Here is a 26532-nt window from a genome sequence, read left to right as displayed (position 1 = left end):
TAGCTTAGTTTTGTTTCCATATTATTCATTATTTTTATTGTGTTGTCTTCTGTGTTTTGTGGCCCAAAGACAAATTTCAACCCAAGTGGACAATAAAGATTATTTTATTGTATTATTATTGTGCCTGTTTTGTTGCTTTCATCAAGGACATATCGATACTTTGAATGCTCGACTCAAAGCATATATCTAAATATGCATACAATGACAATACAAAAAAAAAGAGAGAATTAAAATCCATATTTACTCACACAAGATCTTAAATATGACTGCAGAAGCCAGGAGTGAATTTGCAGCTATATCTCCAGTGGCTCAAGTTGTCTTCTTGTTCCAGAGTTCCCTGTGTGCTTCCAAAAGAACAACATTCATTAGGACAGGGTCCCTCACACCACACTATTGTACATGTAAACTTTTTACCTTATGTAAATCAGAATTTTTTTTTAACTGACTCATGCTTTTGCCACAAAATGGGCTTGCACATTTGGGGAAGATAACAAAATACGGAAATTAAAATAAAGCATAGTTTTGGTATGTATTAAATTAATAAATATTAAATATGGGCTATGCATCAGATATAATAAGCTCAGTTTCCAGTTGGGTAGGAAGTTTGGCATCCTGTTAAGAAAATTTCAAAATATAAGTTGTTTAATATGAATAATAAAGCAACAGCCGCAGTAAAGCGCAATTGTTTTGTATTAATTAAGAAATACTTCAGGAAAAATAAACTCACTTGCTAGTTAATTAGAAAAAGATGCTTCGTTTTTTAGTCAACCATCACTGATATAAATAGGGTGGACAAAAAAATAGAAACACCTGTTATTATGAGGCAATTCAATTTAACAGAAACACAAAGCAGTCTCCTAAAGTTATACTCCTTAAATCCAATGCCCTGAAATTTGTGGTAATACACTTTTCCTGAGTTCAGATATTGATATTTGAAGGGATTTTTACCATTCAAACTGCCCTAACCAATCTCTGATAATGTTAGCAGGTAGGTCGAGGATTACCAGGGGAAAAAAATGGAGTGCAACAAACTTGGGTGAATATGATTTATATAGCGAATATAAAGAAACAAGAGTTTGCAGAAGCTATCATGCTGACTATTTTTTTTTCTTTCCAAAAATTCAGCTTAAATCCTTTTTTAATCAAGTAGGTTAAGATTCTGAGCCATCCAGGTCATGGTAATGTTAAGTGCTATATTGTAGGCAACTGGGCTTGTTTTATTATCATTATTATTATTATTATTATTATTATTATTATTATTATTATTATTTCTAAATTATTATTGGTGATTGACAAAAGTGGTAGGGTAGGGTGGCACTTGACTTTTTTCAGCTTCAGAGGGGGTCATAACAAAACAAGTTTGAGAACAGTTGGTTTATATAAAGTGAAATCTAAAAATAATTGTAAAGATTTTAAATTACTGGGAAGACACGTGTAAAGTGTGCCTTGTGAGTTTTATTAAGGGAGTATAGAGCTGGGGGATAAAGAGATGACCTGTTTTTGTAGTGAACTTTTTAACATGCTGATAGTTTCTAATCATGGTTATAAATAATTATCTTCTAATTAAGAAAAGTCATCAAGTTATATTTTGGAGATGTTAAAGAAAACCCGGGGTCTCCAGAACCACAAATAAAACACAATGCTAACGGCTACAGCTAAGCTAATTGACTAGCTAACCTTAACGTTTGTTATTTAGCTAATTTGTCTTTTCATTGTAAACATCTTAGCCACGGCATTTACATTTTAGCACTTAGTGTGTTAATTATTGTGGAATTACACATTTATACCTCTTAGTCGCTGTGTAACTACTAAAAACTGGCTTTAGAGTAAGAGATTTATGCTAATCCGTCAATTAAGTGGTAAAAATTGACATGCTAGCTTATGTTAGCGTATAGTTTCGCTTCTGGTAAATTAATTAAAAAGGGCAATAACATAAGTAGCGATGTAGCTTTAACATTTTTTACACCAGTATAGGTCCAGTCTAATTTAAAACTTCATAAAAGTCAATGTCAGGGAGGGTTAAAAGCTAAAGTTGAATTCAGTCAGGTTGTATATCCTAAACATGGATATGCTAGCTTGTGTTCGCTTATAGCTTAGCTTAAAAAAATAGGATTGAAACGGACAGAACTCATAAATAACGACGTAACTTTTACATTTTGAGCTTTTAAAGGACAATGTTACATCAATGCAGATCCCGTCTAACTGTGACAGGGAGGGTCCAACGAGTAAGTATCGGCAAAAGTTAACTTCAGTCCAGTTGTGTATTCTTCACATGGACGTGCTAGCTTGTGTTAGCTGTGTTGGTTTAGACTGGTTGGCTTCAGTGCACAGCCGAAAGACGTTTCAAACGTACATAATTCATAAATTCGGAGGTAACTTTAACATTGTTTGCTTTTAATAAGCACTATTACACCAGTATAGGTTAAGTGTACCTTCCAAAGTCGGTGTCTGGGGTGGGTTGGACAGCCTCACACGCTAGCTTGTGTTAGCTAAGACTTTAGCTTCAACAAACAGCCATAACAGTCCTAAAAAAGAGCAGTTTATCATAACTGACGATGCTTCTTTCACATGTTGGACAACATTACAATTTGTTTCTATCTTCTGCCTAATGAAGGTCGGTTAGGGGTGGGTCCATAGATTTAAAAACGTAGATAATTACCTCATTGGCCGCTGCCAGCTCGCCACCATGCGTCTGCGCGGGCGCCATATTGGTGAGGTCAAGATCCGCTAGTAAACAAATACCAGATAAATACATGTGTATTACTGAGAGATGCAGATTTCACCATAAAATGGACTTAAATTTTGAACCAATTTTCATGAAATTTCTACGTTTTGGTATGATAGTGCATGTTTTGTCTGGGATTTTTTCCAAATTCCTCAAATTGTATCGATACATTCAATGCATATACATTCAATGTTTTCAAAAGAGAGGTTGCAAAAATTATTTCATAATAAAAAAAATAAAAGCATAATAAATAAATCTTGAAAAAAAATGAAAAACCTTCAGGGTCAGCTATTACAGCTTTACAGTTACAAAAATTGTATATATTGTTTACACTTTGGGGAGAAATTACAAATATTAGCTTAAACTGCCTGTGTACAATCTTAAATTAAAAAAAAAAAATTCTATTTGGAATAATATAATTATGAGGTAACAAAAAGGTTAAAAAAAATAGTGTTCCATTGTTTTCTATTGAAATAAAGCCATCAATATTAACATGTGGGGTTGGTAAATTGCATAATAGTAACTTAAACAGCGTGCACTGTTTATCATGTAACAGCATGATAGTACATGTGGCAGCGGCCGTAAACTGCCGGTGGGCGGGGCCGTATATTAAACCCCGCCCTCCTCCGGGCTGCAGGCACTCACATGTGTTTGTCCTGGTTTGCTGTGTGACTCCGCCCCGCTCCTCCTCTCCTGTTATGAAAGCAGAGCAGTTTGTGGGTGTGATCATCGGAGTCCAGGCTGCAAGGCTCCGAAGCTGCCGGTAAAATGATCTGTTTTATAATTCATTTTTACATAAAAAGACCTTCTATGTGTGTGTATTTGTGTTGTCTTCGGCGCTATCATTACGTCTTGCATGATTTTGCTGTATCTCGTGTTGTGTGTAATTGTGGTCTTAAGGTACCGTGTGTCATATATACTATATTACATGTAACGTAGCATGTTCAAACCAGGACACAGGACACGGTGTTCCCTGTGTTTGTTCCAGCCTCTGAAGACTGAGGACATTTTTTAGTCATGCATTTGAAGTAAAACTTTACACTTCACACTGCTGATTCACATACTCGTACTGCAATATTAGTAAACTGCAATCTTTAACCTATTTCTTTGCAGTTTCGGGCATGTGTGGTATAGTGACAGCATGCATGTGGGTCCTGAGGAGTCATACCGATAGTGTAAATCTTAAACACTGGTTTTAGAGGTCTTAAAATATAGTAGTTTTGTGATATAACAGAGAAATGATTCTTAAATTATACAAATTGTCAGCATTTTTACTTTAAGCGTGTGAAATGTTGAATGAATTCAAATATTTCATGTTAGATCATAAAGATCCTGTGATGAAGTTATTCCATCTCCCTAAAAGTGTGTGGATGTGAAGTTTTTAACAAGATAGAAATATTTCTGTAACACTTTTTTTTCAGATTTTTAAAATTTAAGATTTGCTTTTTTTCTTGTGAAATAATGATAGCAACTTTATTTGAGTAGCACATTTAATGCAAATATGTAACCCAGGGTGTTTAACACAATCAGATCAGAAGAAGAAAAAAGTAAACGAGAAGAAAAAATAGCAATAATAACAGCAAGTAATCAGATAAACAAAAACACACAATACAACAAACTTAAACAACAATACCAGTAAAACGAACCCAAATTATAGGCCAAATTACCAAATACTGGATCCATAATTTAAAAAAATCCAAAATGAACTTGTCCCAAGTTCTTAAATAAATATGTGTGTGGGTTTTTTTGTTTGCTTTTTTTGTCATTGATTTAAGTAAATCAATTGTATTTGAGTTTTTGGTCATTGTTTTGACAAAACAAGTAATCTGTATATGAATAGGACATTTTCTGCAATTTTATAGACCAAACAGTAATTCAGTGAATTGAGAAAATATTTGGCATATTAATCAGGAATGACAGTAATTGTTAGTTGCAGCCTGGCAGAGCCTGACAGTTTAAGCTAGGTGCGGTTGAGAAATTGGCAACTCAAGTGTACAACTCATGATTAAAGATCATAACAAGTCACTGCTTGTTTTTAAGGAGTCACAAGACAAAATATCGAGTCACTGCTGTAATGTGTTGGATGTATATTTTCAGTTGCTTTTGTAAAAGTTTCAGTGTTTTTAAGATGCATTTCTAAGATTAAATTAGGACCAGGGCCGCACAGTCAGGAGGGGAAAATGTTTGCCCCCCCCCCAAAATATCTGGGTAAAAGGCCACCAGGTGGCACGATAGGGTCACCTCCAATTAGGACACTTAAGGTCAGGACACTTCCAGGTTCACTGTACTTATATGAATGTTTTCTGTTGCCCCGCAGATCCACAATGCTTCGTGTCACTACTGCCTCCCTGTGCACTTACTGCCAGAGGATGAGGCTCCTCATCCCTCCCTCCGCCTCCGCCTCCACAGTGACGTCTCCCAACAAAAGACCGGAGAACCAGCTCACAGTGGACTCCCTCTATCAGCTGTCAGTGGACATCCGAAAGGTACGCAAGTTCAAGGGCTGGGTTCTGTCTGAGGGCTCTGCGTACGTGTCTGAAACCGCTGACCTGTTGAGGGACCTGGGCGCGGAGCCAACAGCCATCGCACGCATCCTGGAGACTCACCCCGAAGCCGTCCTGTGTCGGCCGGAGGACGTTGCCGCCCAGCGAGACCTCTGGGTGTCCGTGTGCCCCAACAAGCGTGAACTGATGAGCATCATCGAGAAGTTTCCGGCTTCTTTCTTCACGTTAACTCACCATAACAACCAGCGGGCCAACATCCTCTACCTCCAGAGCCTCCGCCTTAGCAACAGGATCATCGGGAAGCTGATGGCGAGCGCGCCGCAGAGCTTCAGTCGACCTGTGGAGCTGAACAAAGAGGTCATCCACACCTTGAGGGAGACCTACCTGGACCTGGGCGGACATGAGGGCAACCTGCGCATCTGGCTGCAGAAGCTCCTCAGTCAGAACCCGTACATCCTGCTGCGGCCGGCTGAAGCCTGGAGGGACAGTCTGGGCTTTCTGAGGGAGCAGGGCTTCACCACCGAGGAGCTCCTCAGCCTGGTCTCCAGCCTCCGAGCCTCCATCGCCGAGCTGCAGCCAGGCGCCATGGAGCAGGCGCTGGCCTACATCGAGGGAGCGCTCGCCTGCTCCAAGGACGAACTTAAAGAAATAGTGATCCGCTGCCCGGCCATTTTGTACTACTCCTTGCCCACTCTGGTGGGGCGGTTCCAAGGGCTGATGGATGTCGGGGTGTGCATGGAGCAGGTGAAGGAGTCTCCGAACGTCCTGGAGCTCACCACGCAGATCGTGCTTTATCGCATCCAGAAGCTGGCGTCCTACGGGTACGATGTGCGTTCTGGCAGCCTGGACGTTATCGTGGGAACTAAAAAGGACTTTGAGACGACTTACGGCAGGCTGCAGCTCAGGCAGCAGCGGCCGCTCTTCAACCCTGTCGCTCCTCTCAGATCTGCTGAGGACTGAAGATCAGAATTTGTTGAAATGCTGAAATATACAAAAAGGGTTTGTGGTGGAAAGATTTTGTGAATGTTGTTTGATGCTAATTTTGGGTAGGGGTTGACTACTTCTTCTGCGTGCAAGAAACACAAAGAACACAGTCAGTTTGATACTGAAGCTCCTTCAATACAGTACTTATAGTACTGAGAACAACTTTATTATGAAACTAAGACGTTTCAGCCTGCGGCCTTTATCAGCAGTTTTTGATTTGATGCTGAGGCACAGCTGAGGGCTCTTATGAAGATATGACACTGTGACAACCAAGTATTGTATTTTATGCAAAAACTATGTCAAGGAATGTAACAACAAGCGTTGAAATGGTGATTAGGTATGGGACAATATGAAAATGTTATGTCACGATCATCCTGGCCTAAATATTTGTGATTTAAGGTTTACAATGTTCATCAAAATGTTTTTAAAACTCTGAAAATGGTACTAAAACATACCATAACTGCTCAACCTTACCGATAAACCTTTGATACCTGAGCAAAGGCCTGATTTCTGTAAAAAAAAAAAAAAATGAGGAAAGGGTGACGAGTAACAAATAGAAAGAAATAAGTGAAAAGTTACAAGAAAATTACGTGAAAATAAGCACACAAAGAAAAGAAAAACAAGCCAAAAAAATCAAGTAAACAAGAAAATTATCTCAAGAAAGGGCAAAAAATGTATTTCATTTTTTCTATAACATAATTTTAAATATTTAGTTAAGAGGGTTGTACTTTTCTGGACGTTTTTTTCACTATTATTGGATAATATCTAATAATTCCCCCCACCCCTTTTTTTCAGTTTACAAGACATTTCTTGCCAAGTTGCTCATTATGTTTTTTAACATATTTTTGAAAGAAATCAGAGGTTTAAATGCTCGTGAAAGGCATCTTAATGCAGCACAAGAAAACTGGTGTCCATCCAGGACACGCATCTTTTTTTAAGTCCTTACTAGTGAAATCAATCTTAGAAATTCAGGCTTTTTCAACAATTTGAAATGGCATTATTGATATGAAATATGCCAATGATCGATGAGGATCTTTCTGAGGTCAGTGCATATTCAGCCTATTTTTGCAGAGTCTGTTTTTCTGTCAGTTGCACAGAAGTCTCTGGTCAAGATTATGCAGAGAGTGGAAAGTCAATACCAACAATTTACTGTAATTCTTAACGTGATCGGTGATAAAATCGGATCTTGTCCCATCCCTAATAAGGTTACATGGAAATGAGTGCCAATCAACTGAAAGCATGTAAATCTAGTAAACTGAGATTTACTACTGTAAAATGATTGTGATAGCTGAACATGTCAGATGAGCAATAAATGCTGTTTATGTTTCTATTTGTATTTTTTTTTCTTTCTAAACATTTTTCCCTAGCTTTACAAAACCTCTACTAATTTCTTGCAATTTGTTGAACAACTCTTGCCAAATTGCTCATTGCCTTTTTGCACCAATTAGGCTTATTTCACTGGAAAAGAACACACTGAAACAATTTGTAATTTTAACTCAGTTTTAATCAAACAAGCACATTGAGAAGAAGCAAGACACAGAAAAGCAGTTCTCTCAAGTGGTACATTTATTGGGGATTATACAGGGGGGGGACACCATGATATGAAGAATTAATATTCCCGTCGCCTTTTTCTTAATAACCATTGACAAGGGCAACAACTTGATAGTAAACGTCATACTGATATAGCTTCTACAGAGGAGAGGGTTAAAAATGAGTCGACTAGTACTGAGACAGAGAGAGGGAGTGATCGAAACACTTCTGTTGATAAATATGTCGGACGGCTCGAAGAGGAAAACATCGGGAAGTAGAATAAATGAGAGGACAGGCAGCTGCATTTGAATAGATACAAGATTTATCACCTTTTCAGTTTTGTTTTTTGAATGGACAGTCTACAAATGTTTTTTATTTTTATTGAAAATTTTTCACAAAAAAAAAAAAGAAAAATCCATCCACAATGATTTCTTATATCAAAAATATATCAATGGGTCTATGGCTACACAAAGAGAGAAAACACACATACAATATTCAAATATGTACAAGTTGTATGTGAGATTAGCAAATTCTTTATATACACAAAGACGCTTTTGTCCCGGTTATATTAACCCAAAGATGAGCACAGTGAAACAGCCGCTCCAGTGACGTCAGCACTGGCCGGGTGGTGCAGTCCACATGATAATGTACAGTCTCATTTCTTTGTATGTGTTTAATGAAGCTCCTCTTGAAGTCGTGTCCATGCAACAGTGTAGTGCTGTAACAAAAATGTAAGCTTTAACGTCCCTTTTGTGTTGGCTGTGTACACGGTGCGTCTGCAGACACTCCTGGAAGGACACAAAGAGGACATACATTAACTGACAGTGTAAAATATATCTACTAAATGCACTTTCATCAAATAACCAGTCACCTCTGGGGAATGTATACTGGGCAGAGAAAAATATAGACTTTACATGATACATTTCAGAAAAGAAAATACTTTCCAACTCATTAATTCATCCATTTCATACGTAATTTAAAGTATCTGAGGATATATCCTAAAGAGATTATATGTTGACAAACCCCATTAAAAGGCCAAATTCTTGAGAACCCCAAAGTTTTCCATTTAAAGGAGACATATTATGCATATTTTTAGGTTCATACTTGTAGTTTGGGTTTCTACTAGAGCCTGTTTACATGCTACAATGTTCAAAAACACTTGTTTTTCTTAAACTGTCTGTGCTAGAACATCTCTATTCACCCTCTGTCTGACATGCTCTTTCTGTCTATTTAACCCCCACCTCCCGAAAAAGCCCTGTCTGCTGTGATTGGTCAGCGTTTCCAGGTCAGGCTGTAACAGACTATTGTGGCACTTATTAAAAAATCTCCAATAAAATCTTCATGACCAGGTATGTTCCAGGAATATCACGTTACATGTTTCCGTGACAATAGCATGTAGCTACATGTAGCAGTGTACTTCTAGTCTAACTTCTAATCACAAAAAATGGCTTTTAAACACAACTGGACATGTTCCAGCAGGAATATGATGTGAAATATGGGAGAAATAAAGAAATTTGCAACCAAGATCATAGGTTTTCCTGAATTTAGCATGTAGCGACATGTACCATTACAGTTGGGAAATGACCATAAAAGGAGTTAAGCTGCACTTTTTCCAGTGAAAAACCACTAATAAAAGCTTATAAATCAAAATCTTCACAACCAGATTTGTCCCAGCAGGATTATGATTTGAAATCGGGGAGAAAATAACATCGGCAACCAAGATTGGTGTTAGCTTGTTGCTAAAATTAGCAGTGTGTATAATGTAAACACTTGCAGTAACGTGCCTCAAGCTGAAAGCCACTTAAAGCCACTGATGCCAGCTCTCAAAGGAATCAAAAACAATTTGAAAGAGCGTATTCAGAATAATCTGAAGCCTGAGATTTTTGCTCATGGGGATCACTTTTACATACTTTTCCTCAGTATTTGAAACTTAAACCACATTTAATATAAACATCCTACATTGATGCATTATATATATGACAGAAAGTAAAGAAAAGCATAATAGATCCCCTTGAAGGTGAAAGTCCAGTAGGAATGAGTGAAGTTTGAATTAAGTTTGCAGCTAACCTGTTTTAGTGGGTACTCTGTCTCTGGATCTTGGAGCCTTTGCCGTTCCCAGGGTCCTCGCTGTGCCGTTTGCCACTGGTCTGAGCGACGCAATGGTGTTCAGGACCTGACAAAAAACAAAGTGCAATTTAGAAAGAAGCCCTGAAAATACAGTTTTACTACCTCTACTACTACGAAAAATAGAGGCATAGCTTCAGATAAAGCAAGGCTGATAAAAGCTGGTGCTTTGGCGGACTTTTCATCCAAGCAAAAGACACCTCTTTGACCAAAAATAAGATTTACCAATTAAATAAATTAAATGATATGCGTATCCATATGTGTGCTTGTACATGTATGCATGGATGTGCGTACAGATTACATAATCCCATAAATGACAGAAACTGGAAAACCATACAGGGGTGAGGTTGATGCTGTACATCTTAATGTTTTTCTGTCTCACCTCTGATCAATTTTTGAGTTTATACATATAATTCAGTGGTGTTTTTTGTTTGTTTTGTTTTTGCCTCTTGTCTTTTGTTTTAATAGGTATCTTTGTACTTTTCCTTTTTAAAACTATTATCTTTAAATGCACAAATGGAACTGCAGTTGCACTATACTTTGAGCATCTGTTAAAACAAACAAATCACTGCAAAAGAAAAAAAATTATAATGATAAGCTTAACTAATTTGTACATTCTTAGCGACCCCTTTTAATGTATAAAAGCATGAGCTCTCACCTGTCTGGATTGCAGGAATCTGCTGTGAGCCTTGGGTATAACACATCATACCAGTGCTGGTGCTGGCGTACGCTGCAATTCAAGATTCAGGGATAAGTTGCACGACAATATAAAGATGACAAATACAAGAAAACAAATGTAGTATAAAGGGGAACATGAGAAATGCGTTGGGGCAAGTGCAAAATGTATTGGGAACAAATAAAGCTGATAAAAATCAGTGTGCAGCAGCTGAGGGTCCTCACCCTGCTGCTGTGTGCTGGTTTGTGGGTCCCCCTGCAGGTACATCATGACACCGCTCTGCCAGTCTCCCTGGGAGTGAACCGGCATCTGATAGCCTGTAACACAAAACAATTATTAAATCTGCCTCATAGACAAAACTTCTTTTTTTTACTCTGTATCCAGAGTAACATAACTATAGTAAAAATTAACAAGCGTTTATAGACCTTACATTTAAAAACGTATCGCACTTTTATGGAAAAACCTTAAGAGACCGAGCAAGGACCAATGGATAAGACTGATGCTATCAAGGCCTTCATTAAAAAGGATTACTTATATATTAAAAGATAAAAAGTAAATATTTGAGAACATGTGGAGTCCCTTTTTCATTCTGAGCCTGTATGGATTATTTGCCTTTTTGTCTTTTAAATAAGTCTCATATTTAGCATTTATTGTAATTATTGTACTCCTTTCTGTATACATTACCATTTTTAACAGATGAGGGTCTTTTTTAATTTCTATTTCTTTATTTCTCTTTCTTTTGTTACGTAGTAAGACACACCTATATGTTATATCAAGTATTATATGAGTGAAAAAGCTGTATTTGAAAGCATGGAAAATCTAAATAAAAATACTGCAGGGGACACAACTTCACCTCCAGAGACTGCAGAGGAATTATGAAGCCAGAGCTACTGCAGGCGTGATGCCACGTACCAGATGGAGCTGCAGAACTGTGTGCAGCCTCAACGGGGAATCCCATCCCGTCTGAGGACGTCTCGCCGTTACTGTTCCCGTTTCCGTTACTGTTAGCGGTGGATGGAACTGTAGCCAGAAGGCCTGAGGACACAGACACAGACATGTATAAGGGGATTGTCTCTCCATTGTCACTTGCTTAACACGCCTGCGTCACCTGTGATTGTAAATAAAGACAGATAGCTAGTGTGGTGGCGGCAACAGAAATAAACCTGCTAATGTTGTGAACATCCATCGCCATGCTTCTTGAAATGTTATCATGTCGTATGACAAGACAAGAATATTGCTTCATTTTTGTGCAAATTTCGTAATGGAAGTCCGGTCACTGTCTCTTTAGTCGTGTCCTTACCGAGGCCTCTGTAACAGGAGAGCTGCTGGTAGATCTGTTTCATCCGCTCGATGTTGAGACGACTGGCCTCCGCGTGGTGCACCATGGGTTTGGGGTAATGCACTCCAATGATACATTTAGCTGCCTTCTGCACGCTCTCTGGAGCGTTCCAGGGATCATAAATATATTTGGCGGGAAATCCTCTCAGAATGGGCAGGTAGCGCCTGAGTGAAGAGATGAGGAGGTTTAGTGAGCACGTTCACAGGTGTACAAACTTAATGACTCCAGTTTAAACTACCATCATCAGTATCCACCAATATCGTCGATCACTGAGCCACAGTTTATAGTTCGTCAGCAGCATACCGTATGTAATCTCCGTTGGGATCTGTGCGTCGGCCGAAGCCCACGGGGCAGTAGCAGTGGAAGAACTGCTGGAAGAAAGAGCTGCAGGAGAGCCACATCCAGCTGCCTGCGTTCACACTCCAGTCTGCATCCAGCAGCAGCTCCTCAAACACCTGAAGACACAAACGAGCCGCGTTAGCGGAGAAACACCAATATTCATACGTGTCGTGCAGCATTTGGCCCGTCTGAGCTGAGACGGTTAAGATCATATAAACTTGAACATAAACTAGTCTGCATTTTCAGTCTATAGGTTTTGTTTTGTTTGTTTTTTAAACATTTTTAATGATAACAGGCATTTTGCAACCCTATGTTCCCATGTTTTTCTGTTTTTCATGCGCTGGAATGTAATTCCTCAGAGCACGTTTGCATCGTCTTTTTACATTCAATAAAAGTGTGTTTTTGCCACTGACAGGCTCAGATTGTTATTTTAAGTGTTTGACGACAACATGGAAAGAATTCCTACAGAGATGGACCTTTTTGTATCAGAGTAAAATCCTTTATGCTTAACCAGAAACAGCCCCAAAATCACCAAACCAGACCATACCAGACTCCATTTAATTAAACAGTAATTTTAGCATGAATAGAGCCAGCACAGTTTAACATCTAACTCTGTGAATTAAATATTCATATCTTGTATTTTTTTATGAATAAATGTCATTAGAATAAATTACATCAAACTTTTCTGTGAAAAGATCCAGAGGGAAGATATAATATAAATAAATATTCAAATTGATATTAAGGGAATTTAATTTAAATAAATACAAATAACAAGTAACAACAAGAAAAAAAGACATGTAGACGTAAAAATGTAAATATAAAAACTTGATCTACCTTCATGCCCTCCTCCCAGCCGATCCACAGGTCTCCTCTGGTCAGGAAGCAGGCGACGGCGTGTCGAGCCAGGTGGTGGATCCAGCCCTCCTGCCTCAGCTGCGTCATGATGGCGTCGATCCAGGGGAAGCCGGTCCGGCCCTCCGCCCATTTAGCCAGTGCCTCGGGGTTGCGGTCCCACGGGATCTGAACGCAGATGGGGTTGCTCTCCATCTTGTCGAAGCAGGGGTTGTTGGTGGCTGCCGTGTAGAAGAACTCGCGCCACAGCAGCTGACCGTAGAGCGAGAGAGGAGGGGAGCTGTTCTTCTTCACCTGGAGGGGTAGAAGAAGTGGAAGGAGATATTTTTTTAGCCTCAGGAAACTGATGGAAATAAATATAATATCTTGGCACTTTTTTAGGAACTTCTTGGGAGATTCACATCAAAATCATTTTGACTTTTGACATTTTAAAACATGGGTTTTAGAAACTTCTCTACTACTCTACTCATAATAATAATAATAATAATAATAACAATAATGGCAGTACAATGTTGCACATATTTTGATATTTTCCTCAACAAAACCTTATGTTTCTTGACTGGAACATTTGCATTATATGAATGTACAGAGAGGGAGCGAGCGCAACTAAACAAGACTGCTGTGGATAATTTACCTCATGCAGAATTAACAGTGAACCACTAGATGGTGCTATAAACAACACTAGCAGTGAATCACCCTCACACGTGCTGCAGAAGAAGTGAACCTGACTGAAATGTCAGTTTGCAAAGAAAAGGGAAGATACTTGTTTTTTTTTTTTTTTTACAGTAAATCAAAAATAAAATAAATGAAGCATGAATAATACAAATGTAAATGAATCTTAACTGCCACTCCTGCCACCTTAAAGAAACATTTTTTTTAGATTTTTAATGGAAAAAACAATATTTCAAGCTCAGATTTCATTAGGTTTCCTGACAGAAGCATTCGTCACGCATAGTGTGTTAAAGAATTGTCTGAAATTTGAAAAATTAACAATCCTTTCTGTTTTTACAGTTTGCGGCTATGATAAGTGCTTTAATTTTGGCAATTAAAAAAAAAAAATTAAAACATGCCCTTCAAAACTGCCAGTGATTTTGAGGAGTTTAGAGGGTTTCTAAAATAAAAACAAAATACAACTATTTAAAGTTGTATGTCCTCCCCTAAGCCAAAATAAAAACCGTAAGTCCCTCTGCAATGCTTCAAAAAATATTTAGCATGCTTCCTGCATTTGCACCTCCCCAAAATAACAAACATTTCCTAAGACATGAGAATCACTCATTCATATGTTGAGAGTTGTTAATAATCAGCTTACCTTCCTGTAGAGGTCAGTGAGTTTGAAGTAGAAGAGGCGACAGGAGAGGCAGCCGAAGCGCAGGTACGGGCTGAGGCCCGTCGGGCTGGCGAGCAGCGAGTTGGCGTTCATTCTGGGACGCTCAAAGTTGGCCACCCACGCCTGATGGGCGACACAGTCACATGATCAGATACGAAAATACACGACAGCATGATGTGATGTCACATTTGAAAAGATTTCGATCTGTCACACAGAAAGGCACCAAGGAGGAAGATTTATCTAAATTATGATCACAAAATCCGAATTTTATTTCCTAAATTGCTGAGTTTTCCCTGTTAAATGACGAGGCAGTAGCTGGCTCTGATCTGATCTCACTGACCTTCCTCTCCAAATGCCTCTCAAGTCGCGTGAGGGCTTCAGTCTCTCCTCCTGGCCACACCGCTGAAGACAGACCTTCAGTATCAAAACCTGCAGGGATAAAAAAAAAAAACTATTAAAAAAATCAGCCTATAACTCTAATTTTAGTTTGCAGCATCATGTTTTTATGCTTTATCTGAATCTAAACTCCTCCAGTGTTTGTACTGAGAGTCCCACTCACCCAGCTCCTCCAAGGAAGGAACCCCAAACTTGTCATCATGGTCTTCGGACAGCGGCGTCCTGCATTTCCCCATGATGTCGCCCGTGATGGACTCAGCAGGCACCTCCACCGCGTCCATACGACTGATGAGGGTCTGGAACCTCTTGTAGGTGAGAGGAGACTGACCCCCATTTAGCTCTATGATCCTGCAGGAGTGAAATAAGCACAGTCAATACACACATCGATTAAGTTCATTAAATGTGACAAGGGTTGATTTTAACTCACTTGTCCAGGTCATAGAGCGTGTGGGAGATGCGAACTGTCACCTCCACTCCGGCCTCACAGGCCAGTTTCTTAATAGCTGCATCTCGTTCTTTCCCAAAAGGCTCAGAGTCGTACTCGTAAGACAGACGAGAAATCTTCCACTCCTGGAGATTTAGCAAAAGTTATTAGCTGCATAACAGAATCATTAGAGTTTACATGACATGTTTAAAAGCGCCCCGAAGGCTTCAGTTTTATGGCAAAAAGGATTTTTTGCTTGTGGCCGTGTATGTTATTGTTTAGATCTCCAGTGCAATTGTGATGTAATATGGCACACTTCCTTATCATAATGTCAATCAAATCATGTAAATTTTGTAAACCCCTCTTCCTTTTCATTATTTTTCCCTTTAATGTGTTTATTTTGTCTATTATACATGAATGTTAATTTATTTATTTTATTTGGAGGGCGGCTGTGGAGGTTGGGCTTGAGTGGGTAGAGGAAAGAGGGCATAATTGTACAATAAACTGTGATCTGTCTATTTCTATTAAATCAAATAAAACACCCCCCAAAAAAGAGACATCACCTTGAAAAGTCTGGGAAAGACATCGGTGGGTTGGCCTCGAATCACAAACAATCGGGAGTTGAGCTTACGGAGGCTGGAGTCCAAATCCTCGAGACTCTGGAGTAAGAACCTGGAGGACGACGGAGACGAAGACAGAGGTAAATGATATGACGCCGATCGTGACAGTTATATATTCAAAAACTTGCTACAGTGTCTGAACTCTTGTGGTGTTAAAGCTAAAAAAAATCATGCTTCTTTTTTCAAAGTTATTTAGCAGGAAAAGAGAATTCAGTCTGGATACGGAGGAGGAATAATTATTTCAGGTTGTAGTGGGTTTGATGAGACATCAAGCTTAACTGAAGCAGCAACGCGCTTTTTGATATGATAATTTTATACATCGAGATTCAGCACAAACCATTCAGGCGACCCACTCCAGCGATCTCCTGTGTTCAGAACAAGGTGCTGACACAAAGGAAGCTTTGTGACCTAATTAATTACCTGATAATAATTATTCCCTTTTTTATTTCAACTGGGGTGACACAAGAGGATGCAGACAAATGCTAGTTCCTGTTACAGTACAACAGTAGTCATCCGCATAAATTTGAAATGCAAAGATTTATTCTCCCGAATTCAGCGTCCTGTTCTTCCTCTTAAATTGTGCAACACTGAAGCAAAATTTACCAGAATAAGGGTATAATGTGGACATTAATGAGAATCAGAATAAGGTTTACTGCCAAGTAGGTTTTCACTTACTAAGACTATGTGCATACAGTAAAAATATTAAGAGGTAAAGAGATAAAAATAAAGGCAAAGTACTGTAAAGGCCCAGAATATACATATAGAACAGAAAAAGTACCATGAAAATATTATAAAAGATATAATGGAGTACTATACTAGTATTTTGTAATTCTTCAATATTTAATCATTTAAAATTCACAACATTTAATAGATATTATACTTTTTATATTTCAAAATTAATGACACTACATATGCTTTAATATCCTTACATTCACAGAAAAAATCAGAATAGAGATTTAATTTTATGAGTGACAAAAGTAAACATTTGGATACCAACTTTTTTTTTTTAAAATATAAATGTCACATCATTCTTTCTTATCATTTATTGTTTTTTAAGTGTAAATTGTATTTTTTCTGCTTATTTCCTTTTAAAAAAATTTTAAAAAATGAATTTTTATTTTTATTTAAAATTATTTAGTTTAAGTTTAAGTAGTAGTAGTAGTGAGTAGCAACAAGTATTTTATTGATATTATTATTATTACTTTTGTAAAAAATAGATTTATATTACTATTTTTTGTTCTTTATTTTCTTGTTATTATTTTATTTTAATTTCTACTATCACTATAACTATCTCGCTATTTCTCCATGTATGGAGATATTTACTTGTGTTCATACACTCGTCCAGAAATGGGCATTAAAACTACTGATTCATGTATGCCCTGAATATTTCAATATACAAAACTGGAAAAAAAGTCACGTCAGGGGGTTGAAAATGTGCCTGCTAACAAAAGCAGAAGCTTTAACAATGCGAATAGGGCAGGTGTGTGAGTCAGCACAAACACTTGACCAAGCATCTACATTAACAGTCTCACATACAGACGAGTGGTGCACAGATATTAAAGTACTGAGTAAACAACTGCATAAATGAAACTAAAATAAATGGATAATACTGCTCAAGTTGTATGAGAATTTGTAAACGGATGTTTCGAAATACTTGTTTTTTTGCTAAAAACGAACGCCTTTTAATCCAATTCATCAAGAATTTTCTCTTTTTTGATTTTTTGTTCACTGCAGAGGTATGCACAAAAAGTTTTCTTCACAAATTCAACACAGCATAGGGTGAATAATCAATATACAAATAATCATTTTGTGTGTGATGTTGTCTTCGCTTGATGCATGGATTGTGTAAAAAAAAAATTCGGAATTAGGTATGATAAGTAATCGATGATTTGGATGGTTTGAATGGTTTGCCATTAAGAATTTAAATGTGAAATTTAATCAATTAATCGATAGGCTATGAAATGCTGTCAAAGTATGTGCAAAATGTTGCTGTGAGCTTTGATTGAGGAAAAAAACACATCTGGTATTGTTTGAAATAAGCAAAGTTTTTATGGTTTTTCAAATAACGATTATTTGATCGTCGATTTTACTGATTAATCAATTAAAGAAAATGCTTACACTTTGCAACCCTATTCTGAATATCTCTTGACATGAGTTTTCTCCCTTCATATATCTATTAATACATAACAAATAGCTGCCCACAACATTCACCCCTCGAATTATCTCTGCAGAGTTTATGGCCTGAATACTGCAGCACAACAAAGTGAAATTAAACAGTTTCCCTTGAGGGCACCGATTTTCCTCTTTGTAATCCTGACAACATAATTGCTCCCGAAACAGCCCAGTTTAACCTCCACTTTGCATGAATAAACAAGTCTGACCAGGTCACTGTGTTTCGGCGATGAAAAAGCATTACATTATTTTTCACACTTTGAAGCAGCATGCTGAACTTGTGTTTTTGTCAGGGCTCCCGCTGACAGAGCCCACTGTGATGCGTCATAATTCAAAAAGAAAACCCTTCAATTCATTCTTACCACTGAGTCATGCAAACAGTGGATGAGTCAAGCAACCTTCATCCAGTTTAATCACCACTGTATGTGACGTCAGTGAAACAAACAAACCAAACATACTGACCGACAGCAGCAAATATAAACACTTTTAGAACAAAGCAATAACTGTGTTTCATTATTTTATTATGTATTTTGTGTTGTGCTTCTGTTTTTATCTTCCCCAAAATAAGAAATACCAACTGTAAACATCAGCGCACACACACACGGGTCCACACATGCATACGGACAGAGCGGCAGTAATGTGGTACTTCCCGTGCTGTTGCTATGGCTACTTAAGTACGTAGGTGGAGGCTTCCTGTATCATCCAGGTCTAATCATGTTTTCTGATATGAAGGCCAAGTGGGTGCTGCAGTGAATGCCCAACTCTCCCTCTGGAGATCAGAGTGGATGTCCGCACAGAAACGCAAATCAAGTGGAGAAAATTATAAATGTCCTTCAATGTGTGGAATATGAGGGCTGTGGGTGGAAACAGTGCTGCATGTTGACGATTTTAAGCAATTAAGCTGTTCCAAATTGGAATATACACGCAGCATACAGCGAGCTACGGTAAGGCCTTTCTGAGATGCTGTGCACCAAAGGACAACGTTAGAAAAACATGAGACATGACACAGCAACCCAATAACCAGAATAAATGTTGGCTTTGTATCTCCAAACCACAGGTATGTTACATTTAAACATTTCATATGTAGTGGATATGTTAATGTTTCTTTACATTTCAATTTTATATTGTGACAACAATGTGGTTAAGTATAAGCACACAAACCCCTTGGTTAATACTGGGAAAACATGTTCTTGTCTTAAAAATAGTTGCTAAAGTTGCTAAAAATACCATGTCCCTAACAATTAAAATATACCCATTTTTCATGCTTTGTTGCAGCAAAAACAACTGGACATGTCCAAACTGTTGTCAAAAAATCCTTAATTCTGTCACTATTAAAAGAGCTGCTCATGTCCACAACTATATTTAAAAAATACCTGCTTTTGTTGCCACAAAAATGACTGAACATGTCCTTCATTATCGTTATAAAATACTCGCTTTTGTCGCAGCCAAAACAGCTGGAAATGCCCCGAGCTGTCCCTAAACAATACCTGCTTTCATCTCTACAAAAACAACAACTAATGTTGAAAAATACCCTCTTTTGTTGGTCTCTAATAGTGGTCTGCTGCTTGCCTGATTTCTAATAGAACAATATGGAAAATGCATAAATGTATAAAATCTAACTGATGTTCAAATTGATGAATCCTCTTCTACTGTTGTTCATCAGACAAAATTCCTAACCTATAAGTAAAATTAACTTAAAACTCTTAGTCATTTAATCAGTTTTACTAACATCATTCAGAATTTTATCTAAATGACAACAATATGATCATATCATCATCATAAAATGACACTGTTGATAATTAAAGCACTGAATGATCACCCAGCCCTCTCCCCGAGACAGAAATGTTGTTTCTGCTGCACAGTAGAGCCGCAGAGAAAAAATGTTTTCACCGGTGATTTCCTTTTTTGAACCTATGGGAAGTTAGGCGAGTGGATTTACTGAGCAATGTGTTATTTTCCAGGAACACCCTGTTCCACTCTCAGACGGTCACACTCTGTACATTCACATACCGAGGCAGTCTCAAGAACAGTCTTATCTGATGGCCACCAAAAAGCTCTCTAAAATCTCTGCCTGGATTTATCCTGCGAGTCCAGACATCGAGTCCTCACTCTGCTCTCCTGACCTCTGGGGTCAGTGTGACACTGCAAAAACAGACCATCAGACTGCAAAGAAAAGCAGGGAGCTAAATCCATGTTAATCCATGTTAAGATAAAGACAAAGCTCGACTGCAATGCACAAAAATGTTCTTTTTTTTGTTACTTGTTTTTTTCCCCATGCCATTTACGTACAGAGTATCTGCTTTTTAGTTAGCAATTCATTACAAAGAAAATTTTCAGTCAAAGTCAAAAGGAAAAAAAATAAATAAATAAAATAATAATAATAAGGGAAAACTTATAATTTATAATTAAAACTTAAAAATTAAAACTAATTTATAATTAAAATTAAAACACTAGGAAAAAGGCAACTTGATAAAAAATGTTCTGCAAATTGCAAAAGCAGATTTAGATTTTTTTTTTTTAAAGCTAGGGAAAATGTGAATAAAAAAAGCTAGGAAATAAACTACATTTATAATGATCATGATTACATATTTAAATTATGTTACAGAATTATTATAATTTTTTAAGCACTTTTCTCCAAATAATAGATGCCTTGTTTTTTTATACATACTTTTAATATATATATATATATATATATATATATATATATATATATATATATATATATTAACATTTTTTGGGCTGTTTTTAAAAAAAAATTTTAATACAAATTATCAGGTTATTTTTTTACTTTTTACTAATTTCTTACTCATTTTTGGGTTACTTCTTTCATTGCTCATTCCCTTTCTGTGTTTATGAAAGAAATCAATCCAAATTTCTCAGTTTCAAAAGGTTAAACTCAAAAACTCAATAACGAATCTCTCTATACCTGCATGTACACACAGACACACACAAAAATAATCATAAATTCCTGCATGTGCCTATATGTACACATTTTGCCCATATATACGCCTGTACGCATATCTGTATGTACATGTATGCATATACACACATGCATGTGTTCTTATACACATCTACACATACCTGTATGCATATATGCAACGTATGTACTTGTACTCCTATATTCCTATCCACCTATGCACCTGTGTATATATAGAGATGTTCATTTTTGTTTGTTTTTCATGATTTTTCCGGCGCTTCCACTTGTTATAAACACTCTTTTATGGAGCAGCGCCACTTTAATTACATCCTTCTGTCTCTGTCATGATTATGGGCCACCTAGCATACATCTGTCGACTAGTTTTAACAATTTCAAGCACAAAGCGTCAGCATCGATATCAGATGGAAGCAGCTTTGTTGGGATTAGTGCTTACGGTTGCGCCACTCTGCAGAGACAGTTGGGGTCTCTCGCTGTATCAGGAGAGCAGAAGTAGGTCAGAAAGACGAGAAGGGTGCAAGTTCACCACTAACACACTGACCTACTTGTGCCATGCATGGAGATGTCGGATGGAGGGAAAGTTAATGCTATTATGTCATCTGCCACTGATCCACCTCATTTACTGAGGATTACCCCCCCAAAATCTCAAGGGCAGAACTCCTGCCAATCAAATGATAGCTGCAATTTTTTCCTTAGCTGTATCAAAAATGGTATCAAATATCATTATTTTTTTCAAGGTCTTGTATGGTAGTTAACAATCTAGTATTGTGACAACACAAAGGTACACTTAGCTAAAACTAATATATTATTATACAACAGTCCTGCAATAAATCCTACCTTATATTAATATGCTCAGTGTTTGTTGAACCAGTTTTAGAGCAGTGTGGATTTACCTTTAGTTAGTGGAAAGGTTGTTAGCAGTACTGATGTATTTGGTTATACAGGTGACAGGTGTTTCTGTTATATATTCTCCACCTCCATTTATGGAGGTGCAGTGGGTATAGAGGTCTGATGCAAGTGAGTGCATGCAAGCAACTTAGGGAAGCACATCTAGTTACTTGCTCCACTAAATCTCAGCTGCAGATTTTCTGCAGACTTTTACATAATTTTGTCTCTCTGTGCGGCTCCACTGTTTGAGAGATGAAGGGTTTTAACTCGTGTTCGTGGCTGTTATGTGCATAAAAAAATGAAATAAAGGAATCAGGGGAGTGATCTGCGTGTGAGCACTGCGTCACCCCAGGCTGCCGTTGCATAACTGTGGAAGCATAACATGGACGCTCCGTAACAGTCACGCCTTTGGTGCTGCTGCCCTACTCTCCCAGTGACGGCATGGGACCAGACCAGCAGGGAGGGGAACAAAAACATCCAGCAAGACATCTCATGTAAACCTCAGGAGCTCTTTCATTCAGTAGCTGCATATGCCAGGAGACTGTAGTTTCCGACTGCGGGCTATGGCACACATTTGTGCAGAATAAACGTCTGGGTCACAGACCATGCTGGGAAAAAAAGGATGCTGACTGTTTGTTTGAAATGGAAAAAACTTTCCATGTTACGCAGAAGGTCAACTCTGTCTGTCTGCTAGAGGAGGTTATACGTTGGCAAATATTCAACTACCATAACGGTCCTCGCTCTTATCTCCATGACTGTGACGAGAGCGTGCAGAGCTTCATATATGCAATTTGCCTCACCACACATAGCTCGTCCCCATCTTGAACTCAGGCAAACATACTTGACTGGCTGTCTGGAGTTCAGGAAATGTCAGTTATATAAAACATTCATATTAAATGATGCATTGCCTCGTCAGCCATGACATGTCGGGAGAATAGGGGTCAAACTCAGGTAGTGTGTCATTTCAAAGCAACTTAGCAATGGGCAAAAAAACTTCCAATCTCTCTTTTGGGCCTTTGTCTAACAAACAGACAACCTTTTATTAGTTGGAAAGAAAGCAAAGAGATTAAAATAAAGCTTTTTAATGCATTATTCTCAGCTCTGGGAAATGTAAACGCCAAATTAAGTCCTAGACATTTCCCCTTTTCAATCTCAGGACTACATTTTCCAACACTTATGTCACTTGGATGTTGGAAAGGTCCATTTCTGCCAAATAATTATGTCATTTACTGCCGTAACCTAGTAACAGTGCAGACCAATGAGCTAAAGGAGTGAAAGAGTTTGGAAACTGCAGCTGAAGTCATACTTCAGCTGCAGTTTCAACACACCATTCAATGCTTGCTACTCACTATGCTATAAAGCACCGCAAATTATCTTGGATTGCACCATAATTATAGTCTAGCAGAGAGAAGCATCAACACCAAAATACTGTTTACCAATTTGAGATCTTATTCACTCTCTGAGGGTATGAAAAAGTAAAATTACAAATTATGTTTGATGCCAACACCCATCAGTCATTTAGCCTCATTAAATTGTGTGTCTGATGGTCTAATTGATGTTTGGTATGATGCTGATTACAGTTTTATTCACCACTGCAGTACATGATGCAGTAGAGGAGTGCAAACCATTCATCTGTCCTCATATTGACACTTCAATTATCGTCCATTAGGCTATCAAGAAGACCAATATCAAAATTAGGGGTTGAAAGATTATCAGTCTGGCTGATTATCAGGGCCGATATTTGGCATTTTGTTGATTAGCTATTGTAAATGCATATCGGTTCTAAGTATCAGTTATTAGTCTCATTAACTACTAATAATCGGCCCCGAAAAACCAATATTGGCCGACCCCTCATGAGAATGAAGCATGTTATGTAGCAGCCACAATATAGAATATATACGATTTCTTAAATAGCAGTACCCGACTGAATGAAACAATTGCTTTCAATTTCAATAAATTAAGTTACATATCTCAAATATTCTATTTGGCCTGACACAAAACACAGTTGCCAATGGATGGCGCTTAGACATCTGCATGTGCACCAACAAGCAACACAGATACTATACAGCAGTTAGCAAAAACACTGCATTAAAGACTGAAACAGTTTCACTTTCTGTACTGATCGCTTTGTTCAAATGTCAAAATAATATAAAAATCATATCAATCAGTAGTAGGGCTGCAACTAACAATTGTTTTAATTGCAAATTAATAAACTAGCCTGTTTGGTCGATCGGTGTTTCCCAAAGCCGAATATAATATGCGACCTCAAATGTCTTGTTTTGTGTGCAACCCAAAAATATACTTCAGTTTATTGTTTAGGGAAGTAAAGAAACTAGAAAATATTCACAATTTAGAAGATGGCATCAGAGAATATTTACTTTTTTTTTTTTTTTTTTTAAATGAGCAACTTTTATACTACAGTATACTGCAGCAACCCTATCGCCAACTAATCGATTAATGGTTACAGATCTACAAAGCAGTTGAAGATGAACCAGTAAAACCAGTAAAAGACAACAATATTCCAAAATCTGATAAAATATCTCTTCTCATACCACGATATCGATCTAATATCGAGATATTGCCTAGCCCTACATGCAACGAGAGCAATGATTGTCAGAAATTTTATTTGTTATGACAAGAAATGAGGGAATCCAAATGTGCATGGACCACAGTGAGGAGCCATGTGTATATGGTGCCTGAGGTTGCAAAGAATACTTGTTTCAAGGTATACCTTGGTAATAAAATTACATTTATCACACCGTGCTTTAAACATCTGTGGCTTTGAAAAAAATCAAGTGGTGAGGTTGCAATTTTATGACAATCAGTCTCAGAAAATATCACAGCTTCATTGTATCACAGTATTACAGATTTTGTATTATTACAAGTCAGAATGACCATTACAGGAATTAAAATGGAAAGGTTAGTTTTGGTTGAATAAACGTTTTATTACTATAATTGAAACCTGAAACCATTTTTAATAGTTGATAAGACTTATTTACTGTTTTTTTTACTTATTATTATTTATTCTAATTGAGTCATGCATGTGTATGCATTGGCAGATGTATATATGTAAGTATGCATACATGTATCTGCGTGTTTATGTGTCTATCGAGGTTTATTTATATGCATTTGTTTCATTATTATTGCTTTTTGGGACAGCATTTTGTGCTTATGCTTGAAAAGTACTCTACAAAAAGTTTATTATCATTATTTAAAAAAGTCTCCCTTTCAAAAACAACTAAAATCAAGGCGACATTCTCCATCCAGTTACTTTTTTAAAATATCACAGATAAGTAAATGTGCACGGTATGATAAAAAAAAAAAAAACACATTACATGCAAATGCAGAACATCAAATACCACAATATATCTGACCAAATACCGCAATATGGATCACAGTGAAGACTTATGTGTATATTGTGCCCACCTAAAGCATGCAATGCACTGTATGTATACTGCACGTGGTTGGATGCTGTTTTGCTCACCTCCACCTGTTGATCCCAACGTTGGAAGACCCCGCGAACCAGGGGTCGAGGATGTAGACGCAGCGGACAGTATCCGCACCCAGCAGAGATTCCTTGAGCGACGGGTTGTCGTGGAGCCGCAAGCCCTTCCTGAACCAGTGGATCGTATTAATGACCATTACTCAACTGGATGAGTCCTTTTAATGAATTTCAACAAGTCCTTTTTTGCGCTCAGTCCACTGTTATCCCGACTCACTATTCCAAAAAATATATATCCAAGAAAAAAAGAGGAAACCAGGTCACTGGGAGTCCAAATATATGAAGAAAGTTGTATGATAACGAAGCGACGGATCGTTTTTAGTCCAAGTTTAACCTTGCTCTAAGATAACTTTTTCCATAATGTCGAAGAATTTGAAAACCGCTGGCAGCTGAACCATTTGGGCACGAGACAGCGCGCGCTCTCCGGCAATGTGACGGTTAACCCGGCGGGCTTTAGGACCCGGTCCGCTGACGTACAGTAACCTCGTTTTGTGTTGTATAACTTGTTTTTCTGAATGATGAAAAAAGCTTGTATAATTATACATGTACTAAAACACTTTTGTATGCCTGCACTCTACGAACATTATTAACGTAACAAAGTGATAAACTGGCCTGTGGTTTGAAGCTGCTAACGAGCAGAAAGACACCGTGGCTCGAGCTCCCCGCCGTGAATAACGTTGCCGGGGAAAGCTGGTTATGTAAACACAATTTCAGCGATATTGTCAAAAACGTCGTCCACAGTCAACTTGAACCAACACGTAGCTGTTAAAAACTCGTCTCGGGATCCGTGTGAGTCGTCTTCAGCACTCCGGTCGGATGTTTTGGGTCGCAATGTGAGACAATTGTCCTCAACGTCCACGAATAGCTGCTCAATCTCCTGGCCGCACCTACGATTGAGACGCCGCCCACACGAGGACGCGCATAAGCTAGGAGCGCTGTGATTGGTCAAACCCGTCTCTCAGCGTGGTCACGTTTCTACAGCGTGCTCCGCTCTGTGCGCTAAGGGACTGTGCTTTACTTGTCAGAGGAGAGCGGTGGCTGAGCTGAGAAACGAGAGTTGATACCAATCAATCAGTCAGTCAATATATAATATTTATAATAGGCTATGTGTTGGATTCACAATTTAAAAAAATAATAAGAAAATTAAGCTGATTTGTTGATAACATTGAAATAACCAAGTTTCTCCATATAAACA

General features: G+C 37.9%; 3 protein-coding genes across 3 annotated transcripts in view; 1 reads left to right on the top strand and 2 right to left on the bottom strand.

The window, feature by feature from the left end:
- Nucleotides 1–2593, bottom strand: part of LOC121961393 (liprin-beta-1-like) — a 126825-nt gene extending 124232 nt beyond the window's left edge. Inside the window, exons 1-2 of the mRNA XM_042511370.2 lie at nucleotides 2433–2593; nucleotides 249–344 (exon numbers count right to left, since the gene is read on the bottom strand). The gene's annotated coding sequence lies outside the window, so the exon portion shown is untranslated. The remainder of the gene's footprint in view (nucleotides 1–248; nucleotides 345–2432) is intronic.
- An 833-nt stretch (nucleotides 2594–3426) lies between these two features.
- On the top strand, nucleotides 3427–7543 carry LOC121961592 (transcription termination factor 2, mitochondrial-like). The gene is made up of 2 exons (XM_042511649.2): nucleotides 3427–3488; nucleotides 5043–7543. The coding sequence occupies exon 2, from the start codon at nucleotides 5050–5052 to the stop codon at nucleotides 6187–6189; it is 1140 nt and encodes a 379-aa protein (XP_042367583.2). The 5' UTR covers nucleotides 3427–3488; nucleotides 5043–5049; the 3' UTR covers nucleotides 6190–7543.
- Nucleotides 7544–7761: 218 nt separating this feature from the next.
- cry1a (cryptochrome circadian regulator 1a) lies at nucleotides 7762–26244 on the bottom strand. Its single transcript, XM_042511122.2, has 14 exons — nucleotides 25320–26244; nucleotides 15784–15892; nucleotides 15224–15366; nucleotides 14960–15144; nucleotides 14741–14829; nucleotides 14383–14523; nucleotides 13056–13367; nucleotides 12186–12337; nucleotides 11844–12046; nucleotides 11456–11578; nucleotides 10768–10860; nucleotides 10526–10597; nucleotides 9811–9916; nucleotides 7762–8531 (listed from the first exon to the last, which is right to left on the bottom strand). Exons 1-13 carry the CDS (start codon nucleotides 25475–25477, stop codon nucleotides 9816–9818), a joined length of 1881 nt encoding a protein of 626 aa, XP_042367056.2. The 5' UTR covers nucleotides 25478–26244; the 3' UTR covers nucleotides 7762–8531; nucleotides 9811–9815.
- Between the last annotated feature and the right edge of the window lie 288 nt (nucleotides 26245–26532).

The sequence above is a fragment of the Plectropomus leopardus genome, chromosome 22, assembly GCF_026936395.1.
Source record: "Plectropomus leopardus strain MGB_pleo_1.0 chromosome 22, ASM2693639v1, whole genome shotgun sequence".
Taxonomy (NCBI): Eukaryota; Metazoa; Chordata; class Actinopteri; order Perciformes; family Serranidae; genus Plectropomus; species Plectropomus leopardus.
Note: the sequence above shows the minus strand (reverse complement) of the source record. Positions and strands in the feature narration are given on the sequence as shown.

Coding starts and splice junctions, on each gene's coding strand:
- LOC121961592 (XM_042511649.2), top strand. CDS start 5,050: ATGCTTCGTGTCACTACTGCCTCCCTGTGCACTTACTGCCAGAGGATG.
- cry1a (XM_042511122.2), bottom strand. CDS start 25,477: ATGGTCATTAATACGATCCACTGGTTCAGGAAGGGCTTGCGGCTCCAC. Junction 13,368..14,382: donor TCACTGACCTCTACAGGAAG/GTAAGCTGATTA, acceptor CTACCCCTCCAG/GTGAAGAAGAACAGCTCCCC. Junction 11,579..11,843: donor CTCCTGTTACAGAGGCCTCG/GTAAGGACACGA, acceptor CTGTGTCCTCAG/GCCTTCTGGCTACAGTTCCA.